A 17486-nucleotide genomic window follows, 5' to 3' on the forward strand; every position below is an offset into this window, starting at 1 on the left:
GGGAGTTCCCTGATGTACTGCACAGTCTGTTTACAGATGCTTCAGACCAAGTTGTCCAAATGTACTCAGATTTGAATTGTATCACCAAGTACCTTTGCTAGTTTTGTATATTAGATAATCGTGCATTTTATGTAAATACTTTTTTAATCGATTGTAATTCAATGGTTTTTTTTCCCCATGATCGTAATTGTCTAATTCTGTAATACTGCCAATCGGAAGATGATGGTTAAGGTGAGGGAAAGCACGGTTTGATTGTACCTTGTCTTTGCAGTCTGGTGCAGGCCAATCCTGAAGTTGCCATGGATTCAATTGTTCACATGACCCAACACATCTCAGCCACTCAGAGAGCTGAAATTGTGCGCATTCTGTCAACAATGGATGCCCCTGCTTCAACATAGAGGACACATAGACTGGATTCTGCAGTGAGCTGACAGAGGCACTAGCTCTGCCTGTTCTATCACAACAGCCATACTGATGAGGATACTAGGAATTATGGAGTGCAGAAACCCAAGCACAGAAATATGGACGCTGGCCCACAGTTGGAATTTTAACAATTTATAATTTGTATCGAAGACGTAAGATAAGGAGGAATTTAATTTAACCAGATGTAGATTGTGATGTGATATAAATGTATGTATTTCTGGCACTGAATTGCACCCTGAACTCTCGTGTCCTTGTGAAAGGTACTGAATATGCCTTATAGATACAGTGCTCATTTTTTGCTGGTCCATAAAGTCTCTATCAAACTGCCAGCGATCAAATCTGTACACTACAGTCCTCAGTTCTTTTTCAGGCATAAATTGGCAGCACACCTCATGAAGGACATGTGGTACATTGTGGATTGCAGTGCTAGTTAACTGTGCAATCGATGTAGTTTGTGGAAATATTTTAACAATTCTTTGTATAAGCGGCTACCTGGACTGCTGCTGTAGTTTATTAATAAAAAAATTAAAACAGGAGCTGACTAAAAAGAACAGTTAAACAGCCTAGTGAAAGTTTCACCCAGCCCCAACTTGCCATTGACAGTCTCTGGGCAGAGATCTGCAAAAATGCAGGGACAGAGGGGAAGAATTATGACTTGAATTGAAAACACTATGTTAATTCCCCTACTCTTAATTAATGAACCCCAATGGCATGTAAACCAGCAGGTGAAGATGTGTGTATTTAAGATTCTTCCCTTAAAAGCAAAGAGTTTGTTCCCAACTATGTTACAGTTTGAACTTTCATGGTGCAGTCTGCTGGTTGATTGACAGGTGGATCCTAATGATGTTGGTGCTGATGGGCCAATTTTAGGGGGAGGACTATCCTGGACTGTATTGAGGGAAGAGGAGCTGTTGGCCATTTTGAGCACCGGCTATTTTAATCTGATTTGCAGACGGGGAAAATTACAGTTTCCATATTTTACCATAAGCCTGGTAATTGCCAAATCCAACAAGAAAATCGAGAATAATAACAGTAATGAAATGTCAGGAGGAATCTGAAAGAAAAGTGTCAGCATTTTCTCCTTGGCCCTGGTGCGGAAAGAAGTGTCTGCAGTTTGAATGCACAAGGGTGAAGATATGAGGAGCAATGTTTAAATCAACACAAGAAATGTTATTCACTTCAGCATTAATAAACTGAAGTGATAGCTTGGAGTTTAACTCTTTCCTCGGTATTATCCTAAAGGACTTAAAGGAACAGTGCACCAAGAATCAATACAAAATAATTTGTGGCTTTAAATCAATCTCTCCATTAATCCATATGTGAAGAAAAGGTACCTTCCACCACAGTAAATGCCTCAGTAGCCTGGCAATGTGTTGCTTCAGGGAAACAAGAATGTACATTTAGTAAGAGTCTAAATATTTAGGTGCACTGTGTAACATAATTTGATGTAGAAGAGCTCGCATAAGATCTCTGTGTAAGCTATAACCAGGGTCTGTGAGCAGGTTTTAGAGGAATGTTGGGTAGGGTAGTCAGTTGATGACTCGCTAAAGGTTGGCCAGCAATTATTTGAGATTTCACCCTGCTTTTTACTTGGCTGTGTTTAAAATTTGTGTAACTGCACAAACTAGTTCTGTTTCTGTCGCAAACTATCGAAGGCACGAGTCAAAATTTAGTGGCAATGATGTAGCAGTGGAGGGTATCCAGGTTCAGTGACCCCAATTTCCTGATCTTATCTGACCGACTCCGTACACGCAAAGGGAGAGAGAAAAGCAGGAGTGTCATGGCTGGCCACCTGCGAGCAGCTCCTTAATCTCTCAGCTCACACAGGATGGGGAGAGGGAAAGTGAAGAGACATCACTCGTCTTTATGTGCAGCTCCTTATCTCTCGGTTCAGAGCAGTAGGGGAGTGCAGGTCAACCGTAGGAGCTGCATGAGACCAAGGAGATCAGGAAGCGCTGGACAAAGCAGGGGGATTCATACCTTTACTAAACAAATTCAGATTTAGGGAGCCTCAAGATTTTGAGCCTTGGCTCAAAATAAGATGGCAGTTCAGACTGAAGTGTAAAATCTCTGTCTTTCACTAATTGTTCTTTTTCAGACCATCCTATTTAGGCAGCTAAAAGCGGCTCTGCTCTCCTTCTCCGTTTCACGACTGCCTGTTGGCATTCGGTACATTTGTTACTTTGATATTTTGCACACTGGGGGAAGATCTTCTCTGAGCACACTGGGGGAAGATCTTATCTGGGCACACTGAGGGAAGATCACTCTGAGCAGCATTTGGAGTAAAATCAGAAATGTATTTGTGAAGAATGGGTTTACAGTTTCGCAGCACCTGGTGTTCAGAGAAAATCTTCCCCAGTATTGTAAACATGAAATACTGAAAATATTCACTGGGGCCATTTCTTTTGACATCTGTTGAATGGATTCCCATCATTTTAACTGCAAACCACATCTGTTCAATTCTAGGCAGCTTCAAAACTCATTACTTATTTTGCAGAGCTCTCTTTTTTTCTTTGCTGAAGTACCCAAGGATTTTTGCTTGGGCTTTGTAAATGATTAATTATAAATTTTTTAAATGTATTAGAACTCCAATGCATATGCTGAGGACCATGTGCACTGAATGGCCCCCACTGATTAACTTGTAGTTCGGTTTATATATTTTTTCAATGCCACATGTATTATTGATGGAGGTGCAGTTTGTAAAATTTATGGTTGGATCTTTATTTTTATTACAGTATCAACAATTTCCAAGGCACATCGCTTCTCCCCTCCAGCAGGGGTTGCTGCACAGTGAAGTTACCTCCACAGGATTGATGGGGTAGAAATAGGACTCCCTGGTCTTAGTGAAGGAGACACTGGGAGAAAAAGGCAGACATCGAGCAGTTATTTTAGTTGGATGTGTCATTTGTGATGCAACTGGAGTTCCTGTCCCTGAGCAGAAAGTGCAATTAAAATGCCCTCTCCTTGCCTGTCTTCATACTCCACGGTGGTGCCTCTGGTAAGACAGCGAGTGCGCCTAATAAACATTTATGTTAGGGAGCTGTGGAATGTGGTGTTTCACTCATAGCCTCAACTGTGATGAACTGTTGTGGACAACAGGTGCCATGGTGTGACTGTGGGAAACAGCCTGTGGTGTGCAGGGAAGCGATACAGTATCCAAACGGACCTAAAACTCTTCAGTCACTGTAGGTGTCGGCCCCAGAGGTTTACTGTATGATTAGTGCAAGTCCAGAATTCACCTTTAAAATTTGGACAGTAAATCATGTTCTGGGTCTCGTGGTACAAATTCTAAATACCACAGTCCTGCTACTCTGCTTCATTTATACTTCTAATTCATTATTTTTCTAGGGAACAATGTTTATATTTTTAACCTGTGTAGCAAAAGCTCTTTCATGATGAGCAGCAAGATTGTCCTGGAATTTGTGTTGTAGAGTGATAACAGATGAACAGTTAAGGTGAGCAATTCGAGGGTGAAATTCCTGTGAAGATAAAATGGGACTGCCTGCCTGTGGCATTTAAGGCCCTGTGCAAAATATGGCATTCTCTGAGATTGCACATTCCAAACTTGTGTGTGGCTGAGAGTTTATTAAGGGTTACTCATACAGAGAAAATTCGGCATTCTCCCATTTTTTACTTAAAAGGAATTTCACTCACCCCAAATAAACGAAGGAGAGAGCAGTCATGTCAGCTGTTGAACAAGTGATGTAATGTATTAGCGGCAAAGGATTTGTTGTACTGAAGTAGTGGGTCAACATTTTTCAGCCAAAGAATCCTGAGATGCAAACCTGTTAACGCAACAATAAAATTGACTTTATTTATTCCATACTTTTTTTAAAGTTTTTTTTTTTACACACACAAGCAGTTGTTGGGCATGAAATTAAAAAAAATGTTTTCTAGAAAAGCTCCCACTAAAGGCGCTCTTACAATGAATATCACAATGGGCTGAAGATCCTCCTGTGCTGCACAATTTAATGTCCCCCTCGGCTCCTGTCCCAGCTGGGAAAGAGGCATCGTTTGTGTTGTGGGCTCATTCATAACTACTGCCATCGCTGCTTTCTGATTGGCTGTCAGGAAGTTTCCACGACCCCACCCTCCCTCCCTAAACTCCCTCTATTCAGTTCTAGTATACAGCGGTAAGGAGCAGACACGTCTCCTGTGTTTGGGCTTTTGGAAGGGTGGTCTGTCGAGAGGTTCTGCAAGAAAAAATAACAAATGGAAGAATGCGCCATGTTTACTGAATTCAGGTGCAGTACTGTTCACATTCTGCACACACTCGGGAGGGTGTGGATTCAAATGTAGACTTGCATCCAGAAGAAAAAGCAAACCAAATGGCAGGAATATTTCTGTGAGCAACATGAACTTCATCTCACTAAGCAGGCCATGGATTATCGAATAACTAGAGGCCAATGCACTGTAGATGTGCAATCCAATATCCATTTCACGGAAGGAGGGGTTGTCCTGCCTTTCTCGGTTGTGAAGCAGAAGGCAGTGCCGGGTTCAGTGCTATCCTTTATTCGAAAGCAAAGAAACCAAAGCCCACACAGCTGTACTGAGGGGGCAGTGTGGTTTGTATCCCAATGGAAATGCTGTTAGTCTGGCACATAATAGCGTGCGTCAGTCACATTACATAGAATAACTGAGATAATACCCCATGTGGGTTAATAGAAACGGCATTGAGATATTAATGGAAGCAGAGATAAGCAATGTAACTGACTAAATCTCTCTGCTCAAGTTAGCAGATTTCAGCCAGGATAGTACATGGAGCACTATTCTTGGCCTTGATGCCAGAGAAGGTGAAATTAGCCAGGGTTCCCAGTCCCACTTTGGTAGCAATCCAATGATCCTTGGTGAACATTCAATGCCTCGTGTGAATGGCCACTTGGGCAAGGTGCCAGTGACCACGGACTGCACCCCAATAAAAGTCAGCTTCTGCAGGAAAGGAGAGAGGATAAAATTGGGATTCCGAGCAACTCTAAACTTTGACAGTAGATTGATAAACCACAAAGGTACTTGACAGGGGACGAAAAAAAACAAGAGAATTAGTCGCATTACAGTGTATAAAGAATCTTGTGCTCTCGCAAAGCTGAGGATCAAAGTAGTATCGTTTTTTAATTTAAGGCTTTTGTAACTTCTTCAATCTCGAGTATTGAAAAGATCAAAATAAAAAAAAATTAAATTGAGTCCTGTGTTGTCTGATTCTTCATCTAGGCCATGAGGATAGGTCGGAGTCATTACCAATCAGACAGTCCCACAAATATTTAAAACAAATTGAATTGCACACCAATACCCATCACAATTACACTTGGTGCAATAACTGAATTAGCAATTCAACAAAATAATTGGAAATGCGACATTCTCTATCCAGGCGCCTCCCTTGAGGTTTTCTCGATCTATGGGGGTACTCAGCTTCACTAATTCTGCAGCTAATTAGTGCTGCACTTGGAAATGAAGTTGTTTAAATGTAGAATTTCTCTTTGGTGAAAAATACATCACGACGTACAGCAAATGTGCCCTAAATTGGAAACCCAAACCGTAACCCTTTAAGTGCCAAACTTTAGTGTTTGTACTCACTGAATCGTTTGCAATTTGTGGTAATTTTCTTTTTCTCCTCTGCGATGTTGCATTTTTCATCAACTTTGTGTTGCTCACATGCCTCCATCTTTGATTGTAGCGATTTGATTGTTCCTACTGCCCCAGCAAGCAGTTAGGGATGTAAGTGGCAAGTTGGAGTCTTGCCTCTGCAGTAAAGTCAAGTTTAACATGGAAAGGAGCAGCCTTGACCCAATCAGCCAGGACATGCCCCTATTTAGGGACTGGGTGACATAGACTCTTCCCCTCTGGGACCTAGATGCGTATTAAGACCAAACAGAATGGTTGGATGTCTCTTTAATAAAGATCCCAAGTGAGTTTGAAATCAGAAGCTCATCCCCAGTAGATATTCGCCCAAGGCAGTGTCCTTGGACGACACAGTCAGCACAATTAAGCAGAAATATAGCATTTACATTCATATAAGGTAGCTGTAGCTAAAACCAAATTGTCAGAAATATTTTATATTTCTGTAGCACTCCTTATGTACAAGGAGGTTTATCAGAGCAGTTGGAATGAAGAACAATATTAATTAATGAACCACGGCATTTTTGCAAGGGAAAGTTAATGTTTCAAGCAAAAATGTAAAATACTATTGACGGTGATACTTTTGCTTGAATATTGACATGTTGGAAATAATTAACACCGAGCAAAATATTTTAAACTTTAATGAAACATTAATAGAAGTTGCATTAAACTTTTTACAGTTACCATAGAGAGGAGACATTACTGCTGTGTGCAATGTGCAAAATCATAAACTGTTTCTTTATAACATAATGCACAGAGACAATCCTCTCCCAATCAACTTGTGGTCAAAGATATGGGGAAACATTTCCCAGGTTTGGTCCTAGTGGTGGTGGGAGGGGGGGCTGTGGAGGAGAGGAGAGAGAGGAAATTGGTTTGAATTTCCTGCCCAATATGTGTGTATCTGCCCCCCCCCCTCCCCCCCCCCCCAATGTGTAAGAGTTCATTATAATATTGAAATTATGTTGAATATATGTAAATAAGGGTTATCACAATTTCCTGTATGATCTAGACAGGATTCCACTGCTGCATCTACACAAGAACAAAAGAAATAGGAGCAGGAGTAGGCCAAACGGCCCCTCGAGCCTGCTCCACCATTCAATAAGATCATGGCTGATCTGATCATGGACTCAGCTCCACTTCTCCGCCCGCTCACCATAACCCTTTACTCCCTTATCGCTCAAAAATCTGTCCATCTCCACCTTAAATATATTCAATGACCCAGCCTCCACAGCTCTCTGGGGCAGAGAATTCCATAGATTTACAACCCTCAGGAAATTTCTCATCTCAGTTTTAAATGGGTGGCCCCTTATTCTGAGACTATGCCCCCTAGTTTTAGTTTCCCCTATGAGTGGAAATATCCTCTCTGCATCCAACTTGTTGAGCCCCCTCATTATCTTATATTTCAATAAGATCACCTCTCATTCTTCTGAACTCCAATGTGTATAGGCCCAACCTACTCAACCTATCCCCATAAGTCAACCCCCTCATCTCCGGAATCAACCTCTTGCACATGGATTCCATTTCCTGCCTGCACGTGTGTAGCCATCCGTTGCTTTTACAGGTTATTTCTTTTGTCCCATACAGTCTGTGGAAAGGCTGCAGACTAGTTTTATCCCCACATCCAACTACTTAGTTTTAAGTGGCATGCCGTTGTTTAAGGGCTGAGGAAATGCTGTAACCCTCCTCGATGAACTCTCAGTGCTAGGATGGAAGTTCTTTGTCAATAATGAATGAGGACCCAGGCTGTAAAGATCCAGCGAGTTCTGCCATTCCTGATTTGTAAAAATGGGAAGCTTGCCAAGGCTCTGGTCCCACCAATTCCGACCCGCAACTGGACAATCTGCCCTGCTCTGCACTGTGTGGAGTGGGTTTATTTAATCATCAAAGAATTCAGACTGCAATCTTCATTGAAAGCCCACCTGTTTAGTTCCCAAAGGTGGTTGATTTCACTGTATCCCCGATAGACATATAGTTAATTACAATTACAAACCCAGTCATTGCAAATGAACAGAACCCTGTTCAGGCTGACAACAAAAATTACATTAAAAAAAACACATTTTGCCCCCCTTGGTGGAGTTAGTTTATTTATTGTTTTTCTACACTGCTTGTCAACCACAACACTTACACTTTCTTCCAAACAGATTAATCCTCAAGTCTGGATGTTTTCCAGTCTGGCTTGCTTTCTGTGGATTTAATTAAATTAATTACCGCATTTATGTTGATACTGGGCACAGCCATAAAGCTGCTTTATTGTACTTGTTTGTTGGCCTTCACAGTCAGTTTGATAGCATCAAAAAACAAATTACAAACCATTTTGTACTGAGGTTGTCACACTGGCTTTTAAATAATACTGGGAGATGGCTGCATCTCACAGGAATGAAAAAATACACACCAGAGAAAACCTTGAGGTGCACATGACCCATTAATTAGGCCACTTTGTTATCTGATTATTTTGATCATTTCTGCCAAAAGAATAATTTGAAGACAAATACATTTTTTACCAGTGGACCTCGGAGTGAATTACAGAACAAGCTTTGTATCAAAGTAAAAAAGAGTAGGGTGCTGACACTTCCAAAGCGCTTCACAGGAGCAGGTTCAGACAAAAATTGACACCGAGTCACAGAAGGATATATTAGGTTGGAGATTGAAAGCTTGGTCAAAGGGGTAGGTTTTAAGGCTGCCTTTAAGACACAGGAGGTGAGAGGTTCAGGGAGGAAATTCCAGAACTTAGGGCCGAGATGGCAGCCACCAATGCTGGGGCGAAGGAAGTGCAGATGTGCAAGAGGCCAGAGTTGGATTAATGCAGATTTCTCAGAGTTGTCGGGCTGGAGGTCGGTTACAGAGATCGGGCACGAGGGTGAGAATTTTAAAATGCAACCATTGGTGGTCAGCAGGTCAGTAAGAACAGGGGTGATGGATGAACAGGACTTTGCTTTAAATTAGGATCCAAAAGTGGCGATGGGTGGCTAAAAGCTTGGTCAAAAGAGGTGGGTTTGAGAAGGATCTCAAAGTGGGAAATGGAGGTGGAGAGAGTGAGTTCAGGGTAGGAATTCCAAAGCATATCATCTAGGCAGCCGAAGGTGTCAATAGTAAGACGAAGAGTGCTGGGGGTAGGGGGAGAGATATGGCGCCCGATGCCTGTGATACAGAATGTTTGGGGGTTGGAGGAGATAGAGATGTGAGACCATGAAGCGATTTAAAGATGAGAATGACAATTTTAAAATTGAGGCATTGTGGGACCAGGAACCCATATAGGTTCAGCGAGAACTCGGGTGATTGGTGAACGGGACTCGGTGCGGGACAGGATATGGACAGCAGCATGTTTGAATGAACTGAAGTTTATGGAGAGTGCAAGATTGAAGAATGTCCAGAGAGCATTAGAAGAGTTCAGGCTGGAGGTTCTAAAGTTCTGAACGAGGGTTTTGTCAGCAGATGGGCTGGAGCAGCCCCTGTTAGAGAGGGGCGTTGTGTGATGGAGACGATAAGGGGTCAGAAGCTCAGTTTGGGGTCCAGTAGGAGAATGAAGTTGCAAATAGTTTGGTTCAGCCAGAGTGGCCAGAATCGGTGAGATGGAATCGGTGGCAAGGGTACAGAGTTTGTTGAGAGGGCCAAGAATAATGGCTTTAATCTTCCCAATGTTTAACTGGATGAAATCATAACTTATCCAAGCTGGATGTCGGAAAAGTAGTCTGACAACATGGCCAGTGGAAGTGTCCGGAGAGCTGGTGGAGCGGTTGAGAATGGTATCAGCATACATGTGGAAGCTGGCTCCTTGTTTCCAGATGGTATCACAGGACAATAACATTGGCACCACACAAGTGCCAGGCAATGACTAGCTCCAACAAGAGCGAGTCTAACCACTGCCCCTTGACATTCAACGGCATTACCATCGCTGAATCCCCCACCATCAACATCCTGGGGGTCACAATTGACCAGAAACTTAACTGGACCAGCCACATAAATACTGTGGCAACAAGAGCAGGTCAGAGGCTGGGTATTCTGCGACAAGTGTCTCACCTCCAGACTCCCCAAAGCCTTTCCACCATCTACAAGGCACAAGTCAGGAGTATGATGGAATAGTCTCCAGTTGCCTGGATATGTGCAGCTCCAACAACACTCAAGAAGCTCGACACCATCCAGGCCAAAGCAGCCCGCTTGATTGGCACCCCAACCACCACCTTAAACATTCATTCCCTCCATCACCGACGTACCATGGCTGCAGTGTGTACAATCTACAAGATGTAACTCACCAAAGCTTCTTCGGCAGCACCTCCCAAACCCATGACTTCTATCACCTAGAAGGACAAGGACAGCAGGCCATGGGAACACCATCACCTTCAAGTTCCCCTCCAAGTTCCACACCATCTTGACTTGGCAGGACATTGCCATTCCTTCATCATCGCTGGGTCAAAATCTAACAGCACTGTGGGAGTACCTTCACCACGTGGACTGCAGTGGTTCAAGAAGGTGGCAGCTCACCACCACCTTCTCAAGAGTAATTAGAGATGGGCAATAAATGCTGGCCTTGCCAGTGATGCCCACATCCCATCAATAAATTAAAAAAACTTTATATATATATAGATGAAGAGGAGGGCGCCGTCCTTGAGGTGCTCCAGAAGTAACGGTGTGAGGGTGGGAATAGAATGCTTTGCTGGAGGTGCTCCACCTATGAATGGATGGCTACGGGTGGAACCAAGCAAGGGCAACTGGGGAAGATGAACTGGGCAACGAACGAGAGGCATTGGAAAACAAGGAGGAAAAATACAGAGGATGTCTTTTGTGATTTTAGGGCCAGTTTGGCAGGGGCGGAAACCTGATTCGAGAGATTCAAACATGGAGTTGCGGGAAAGATGGGACAACATGTGCAAGAACTTTGTAGATAAAGGAGAGGTTAGAGATGGGGTGGTAGTTTGTAAGGACAGATAATCAAGGGTGGATTTTTTTAGGTGGATTTTGAAGGGGATGGGGAACCATTGACAACGTTTGCTTGCATAGGGGCCAGGAAGGGAAGTTGGGTGGTCAGCGGTTTAGTGGGAATGGGGTCAGGGGGGCAGATGAGCTTGGAGATGGTATAACGAGAGATAGGAGAGATACTGGAGAAAGTCACTGGTTCTGGGCTAGGGCAGGAAAGAGCGTGGAGTGAGGTTTAGTTTGGGGGGATGGGTAGACAGCAGAGGCAGCTGAATGGATGGTCTCAATCTTATTGACAAAAGAGCTCCTCGCACTCGTTAATGCTTCTTAACAACAGTTGTATTGTATGTAAAAGATATAACTGTACTCTGAAAGATTTTCAACCCATACACAACAGAAGATCAACATAAGTTCAATAACAAACCTTGAGCTTTAATCACAATGCCAACTAATTTTACATTTTTATATAACTGTTCCTTTATTTTAAAATATTGGTGTCTTTTTCCATTTTCTGGAACATTAGGGGATAAATGTTACGTTTAACATGTAAGGTTAGCTTCAAGCACCCCATGGTCAGGTTACACAGTTCCCCATGGACCGCTTCCAAAAATATGCCTCAGCTCTCAATTTAGAGGGACAATGTTTTTTTTAACAATAGGCTCATCATAGTCTCACAGAGATTACATTTGTGGCAGTTTTATACTAACTTGTGTCCACGGGGAACGATGTTGCGACTGTCTAAAATAATTTACATTGGTCCCTTTCGAGGCAGCAGAAATGATGTTGATCCCATTGGTTTGGATTGCATCTTAATCCAAGTCCTGATGGTTTCAGTGTTCGACCTCATTGCAACATTCAGTCTCATTAAGAACACCTCACACCATCTTTTTGATGCAGACACGTTTCCTACCTCCTTCCCAGTAACCCATTTACCATTCCCCATCAGTTTGAAAAGCCCAACTATTTCCTGCTAAAGAATCTATTCTATTTGATTTCCAATTGTCTCATCTCAAAGCTGTGACCTGAAATTAAGGTGATTAGAACCTTCAGGAGGAGTGATGAAGAAAGTGGGGAGCGATAATTATCAGGTTCTAGAGAACACTGCGGTAGCGCTCTGTGAAGGTATGGCCAGTTACTATGTTTTCGCTTTCCCCACGTTGTCCTTTCTACTGTCCCGTTCCAGGGAAGTCACTCACCCTCCAGAACCTCAGCTCGGTGGCCATTCGCATGTGAGGCTTGAAAATGAATGTTGGCAGGTTAACAGACCACAGGAGACATCCCAGTTGAGTCTGATCCTGTCCTCCACCAACAGTTACACATGCAGCAGGGTTTGCCCTGACTGATTTTCCCTTCTCTCATCCAACAGCACTAAGGCCAGTTGCAGCATTTCCACCAATTCCGCAGCTGAGACCAGCTAACTGATACAGACTACGGTTCAAACCTGGAACCATCCTGGTCTGTAGGGTCAGATACTCATTGGGCCATTTGGTGTGTACTTACATGCAGCAGGCTTATAGATGTAGTGAAATCACAGACTTAAAAGTATCTAGAGAACAGTGACCTGGTTGACGAGGTAGCTGTTAACTCCTAACAGATTTCAGTACATTCCACTAATGATTTGGATAACCAATACTTTGAGATGGGATTGCTCAAGGTAAACTTACAAACTGCTTTCTGGCCTCCCTCTGCAATCCAGATAAAAAGTAAACTCTGCAACACAGAACATCACTACAGAAGTGTCAGAGCATCCTTGGCCCAACCATCTTCAACCAGTTCATCAATGACTTTCCCTCAATCATAAAGTCAGGACTGGGGCTGTTCGCTGACAATTCTATCGTGTTCCGTTCCACTCACAACCTATGATAATGAACCAGCCCATGGCAGCCCTGGAAGACATCCAGATTTGGACCACAAGTAGTAGAGTACATTTGCACCACTTAAGTGCCAGGCAATGACGATCTCTAACCAGAAACGGCCGAGCCATCTACTTTTGATCTTCATGGACATCACCATAACTCAGTTCCCCCACCATCAACATCCGAGGGGTCACCATTAACCAGAAGCTTAACCGACCAGCCACATCGACACCATGACTACAAGAGCAGGGAGAGGCTGGACTGTCTGCTTGAGTAGTTCATGTCCAAACTCTTAACGTCTACCCACCATCTAATAGGCTCAAGCCAGGAGTGTAATGGGATACTCAGCGTTCATTTGGAGGGTTGTAACTGTGATATAAAGCTTGACACCATCTGGAACAAAGCAATCTGCTTGCACATCATCCCGGTTCCAACTCCTGGTCCCCCAATGCCTTAAATTTAAATGCATATGCTTATCCTTTTGACAAGGTGCCACATAAAAGGTTACTGCTCAAGATAAAAGGTCACGGAGTTGGGGGTGATATATTAGCATGGATAGAGGATTGGCTAACTAACAGAGAACAGAGAGTCGGGATAAATGGTTCATTCTCTGGTTGGCAACCAGTAACTAGTGGGGTGCTGCAGGAATCAGTGCTGGGACCCCAACTATTTACAACCTACATTAACGACTTGGAAGAATGTAGCCAAGTTTGCTGACTATACAAAGATGGGAGGAAAAGCAATGTGTGAAGAGGACACATAAAATCTGCAAAAGGACATAGTGAGTGAGTGAGCTAAGTGAGTGGGCAAAAATTTGGCAGATGGAGTATAATGTTGGAAAGTGTGAGGTCATGCGCTTTGGCAGAAAAAAATCAAAGAGCAAGTTATTATTTAAATGGAGAAAGATTGCAAAGTGCCGCAGTACAGCAGGACCTGGGGATACTTATGCATGAAACACAAAAGGATAGTATGCAGGTACAGCAAGTGATCAGGAAGGCCAATGGTATCTTGGCCTTTATTGTAAAAGGGATGGAATATAAAAGCAGGGAAATCTTGCTACAGCTATATAAGGTATTGGTGAGGCCACACCTGGAATACTGCGTGCAGTTTTGGTTTCCATATTTACAAAAGGATATACTTGCTTTGGAGGCAGTTCAGAGAAGGTTCACTAGGTTGATTCCAGGGATGAGGGGGTTGATTTATGAGGAAAGGTTGAGCAGGTTGTGCCTCTATTCATTGGAATTCAGAAGAATGAGAGATGATCTTATCGAAACTTATAAGATTATGAGGGGGCTTGACAAAGTGAATGCAGAGAGGATGTTTCCACTGATGGGGGAGACTAGAACTAGAGGGCATGATCTTAGAATAAGGGGCCACCCATTTAAAACAGAGATGAGGAGAAATTTCTTCTCTCAGAGGGTTGTAAATGTGTGGAATTCACTGCCTCAGAGAGCTGTGGAAGCTGGGACATTGAATAAATTTAAGACAGAGATAGACAGTTTCTTAAAAGATAGGGGGATAAGGGGTTATGGGGAGTGGGCAGGGAAGTGGAGCTGAGTCCATGATCAGATCAGCCATGATTTTATTGAATGGCAGAGCAGGCTCGAGGGGCCGTATGGCCTATTCCTATTTCTTATGTTCTTATCTTCAAACCCCTCCCTTATTTGTGTAACCTCCTGCAGTGCTGCAACCCCTCTCCTTTACAAACTCTCTGCTCTTCTCACTCCAGCCTCTTGTGCATCCCCACTTCCTGTCATTGACAGCAGTGTCTTCAGCCTAGGTCTCAGTCTCTGGAATTCCCTCCGTAAACACCATTGCTTCTCCACCTCCCTCTCTGTAATAACTTAGCAATACAATTTCTTTAAGACCCTCTTTAAAACCCATCTCTTCTCGTCATCCCTTGATCTCTCCTTTCATTTGGTGTATCTTTTCTTCAAGCCTCTGTGATATTTCTGGGACACTTTTCTACATTAAAAGTGCGATATAAATGCTGGTTATTGCTAATCACAATAACGAGTTTGCTCTGAGCACTTGCTTCTGTAACGATAAAAGATATTGTTATGTTTAGAATAACTCCACAAGACTGTATATCTTAAGCTCAAACTGTTGTGACCTTGGTCTCTTTATTGTAACTCCAGAGTGAGGATAAAGCATGTTAGAGTGCCTTTTATACCTGATTGGCAGCTTGGTGTGGATCGGACTTAGTTTTGGCCTTTGTGCCTTGTTGCCCCACAGTTTCTCAAAAGTCTTCTGGCTCATAATTGACTGACTCGCCCCCGTGTCCAATTCCATGGAAACAAAAAGTTTATTTTGACTTTTAACATTATCGGAGGGCTTTTGGTGGTGAAGGTGTGTACCCCGTACACTTCCTCTTCAGCCTCGGGTTGAGTTGCCTCTCTTACTCGTTCAACGTGATCCACGCCGGATCGGTCATCTTCATCTGACTCTGCCACATGGTGACACGCAGCACGTCTGTACATTCGCTGGAGGTGCCCCATTGTTCCACAGCCCTTGCACACGTAGTGCTTGAATTGGCATTGATGGGCTCGATGATTACCCCTGCAGCACCAGCACGGTGCTAATGGATTCGCATTCATGCCCCACGGCGTATTCTGAGTCATCCTAGGTCTGGCCTCTGCAAGCGTTTAGGTCCTGCCATGTACTGTTCTGCCTGCTGAAGGCGTTATTTTATGTGCAGTAATTGCTGGTGAGTTCCGATGCTGTAATGATATCTGTTTAGTGTTATCGTTCGTGGACATAAAAGCCTGGGCTATCGTGATGGCCTTGCTCAGATCTAGGGATTCGGCAGACAGCAGTTTGCGAAGAATGACCTCGTGGCCAATTCCAAGCATGAAAAAGTCCCGCAACACTTCCCCCAAAAATCCAGCAAATACGCACGGTCCCGCAAGACGTCTTAGGTCGGCGACATAGCTCGCCACGTCCTGGGCCTCAGAGCGGTGGTCCGTATAAAAGCGATTCCTGGCCATCAAGATGCTCTCCTTCGGCTTGAGGTGTTCCAGAACCAGCGTGCACAACTCTTCATATGTCTTGTCCGTTGGTTTCATCGGTGTTAGCCGAGTTTTGATGAGGCCATATATCGTGGACCTGCAAATGTTGAGGAGAATCGCCCTGCTCTTGATCACGGTTTCTGCCTTTTCCAGCTCATTGGCCTGGTCAAGACGCTCAATGAAGGCTTCCCAATCATCACCCTCAACAAATCTCTCAAGAATACCAACAGCAGCCATAACTGCGTGAAAGTTCGTGATCTGTTACTCGTCGCCAATTGTTATGTTTGGAATAACTCCACAAGACTGTACATCTTAAGCTCAAACTGTTGTGACCTTGGTCTCTTTATTGTAACTCCAGAGTGAGGAAGCAGCATGGTAGATTGCCTTTTATATCTGCTTGCCCAGGGTATGCAGGTCACCCTTGGGTCTCTCACAGGTGGCAAGTCTTACACAGTGGTAATGTTTACATACATAACAGATTTCCCAAGATAGGAATTTCAGGTCAATACGTGTTAATTTACTGCCAAGTGGGCACCAGTGCGCATAGTGCTGAGGAAGATCGTGTGCTCCAGGGAGACCCTGACAAGCTTAGGGTGCCCCGTTGTGTTTCATGGTTGCAAGCTCTTGCATGCTTTTTAGCTAATGTACAACACAACCTTTGAAACAAAGGAATAACAACCTAGAACAAAGAAACAACTTGCATTAAAAAGCACCTTTGATGTCCTCAGGATATCCCAAAGAACTTCACAGATAATGAATTATTTTTGAAGAGCATTCACTGAAGGCCATTGCAAGAAATTGTATTGCTATGTAATTACAGGAGATATAACTACTGTACCTTTACATACAAGTATTGGCCCGGAATTTGCAGTGGGTATTATTGGCAAACTGTCAGCATTTGCCGTCATTACCCCTCGGAAACTGACCACAACTTCAGGACTTAGCACATCTAATGTAGAAATCCTGAAGATGTGGTCAGTCATTCACTGCTCCGACACTGGCTGTGCAGTGGACCCCCCCCACTCCGCACTCCACCCCCACACCCCCCCCCTCGCCCCCCCACAGCCGGCAATCAGTGTAATCATGGAAATCAGTGAAGCAGACAAAAACTTGGACTTTTCTACAGTAATATCGCTGTTAAATACCTCATTAAATGTTGAGCCTTGTTGGAAAGGGTGTAACTGGGGATTTAACAATGTATTGACTGGTAAACAAACGTCTGGCCCCAAAAAACTAATTTTTATATTTCTGCAGTGTCAAATTTCTCCATTATGATAAAAATTACAATTCTTTTAAAACTTTTCTTTAAGGTTTGTTCATGATATTTCGTATTCTACCGTAACCCACTGTAAAAGTCTCAATCTTTATTTCACTCTCTTTTTTAAATTTATTTTAATTAATTTAATTAAGTTAATTTAAATTAAATAAAAGCAAATTCTAATTTCCTAGTGTGAGAATTCTTCAATGTGATTGGCTGCTTAGACAGCTTGATGACGTCACTGCAGCATGACCATAGGAATCCCCTCGTCACAATGCTCCAATCAATTGCACGTTGAAAAAGGCAAACTTCTTGCCACAGAGATCGTGAGATCGCGAGATCTCTGTGGGCTGCTTTCTTCGGATGTTGGGGAAGTCCAGAACCAGGGGTCACAGTCTAAGGTAAGCCATTTAGGAC

General features: G+C 43.3%; 1 protein-coding gene across 4 annotated transcripts in view; it reads left to right on the top strand.

The window, feature by feature from the left end:
- acaca (acetyl-CoA carboxylase alpha) overlaps nt 1–4248 on the top strand; it is a 272671-nt gene extending 268423 nt beyond the window's left edge. For all 4 annotated transcript variants that reach the window (XM_070857142.1, XM_070857145.1, XM_070857143.1 and 1 more), the window contains exon 55: nt 272–4248. In XM_070857142.1, the coding sequence (XP_070713243.1) occupies nt 272–398 (127 nt within the window). In that variant the 3' untranslated portion in view covers nt 399–4248. The remainder of the gene's footprint in view (nt 1–271) is intronic.
- The last annotated feature ends 13238 nt before the right edge of the window (nt 4249–17486 follow it).

Source organism: Pristiophorus japonicus, chromosome 16, assembly GCF_044704955.1.
Source record: "Pristiophorus japonicus isolate sPriJap1 chromosome 16, sPriJap1.hap1, whole genome shotgun sequence".
Lineage (NCBI taxonomy): Eukaryota > Metazoa > Chordata > Chondrichthyes > Pristiophoridae > Pristiophorus > Pristiophorus japonicus.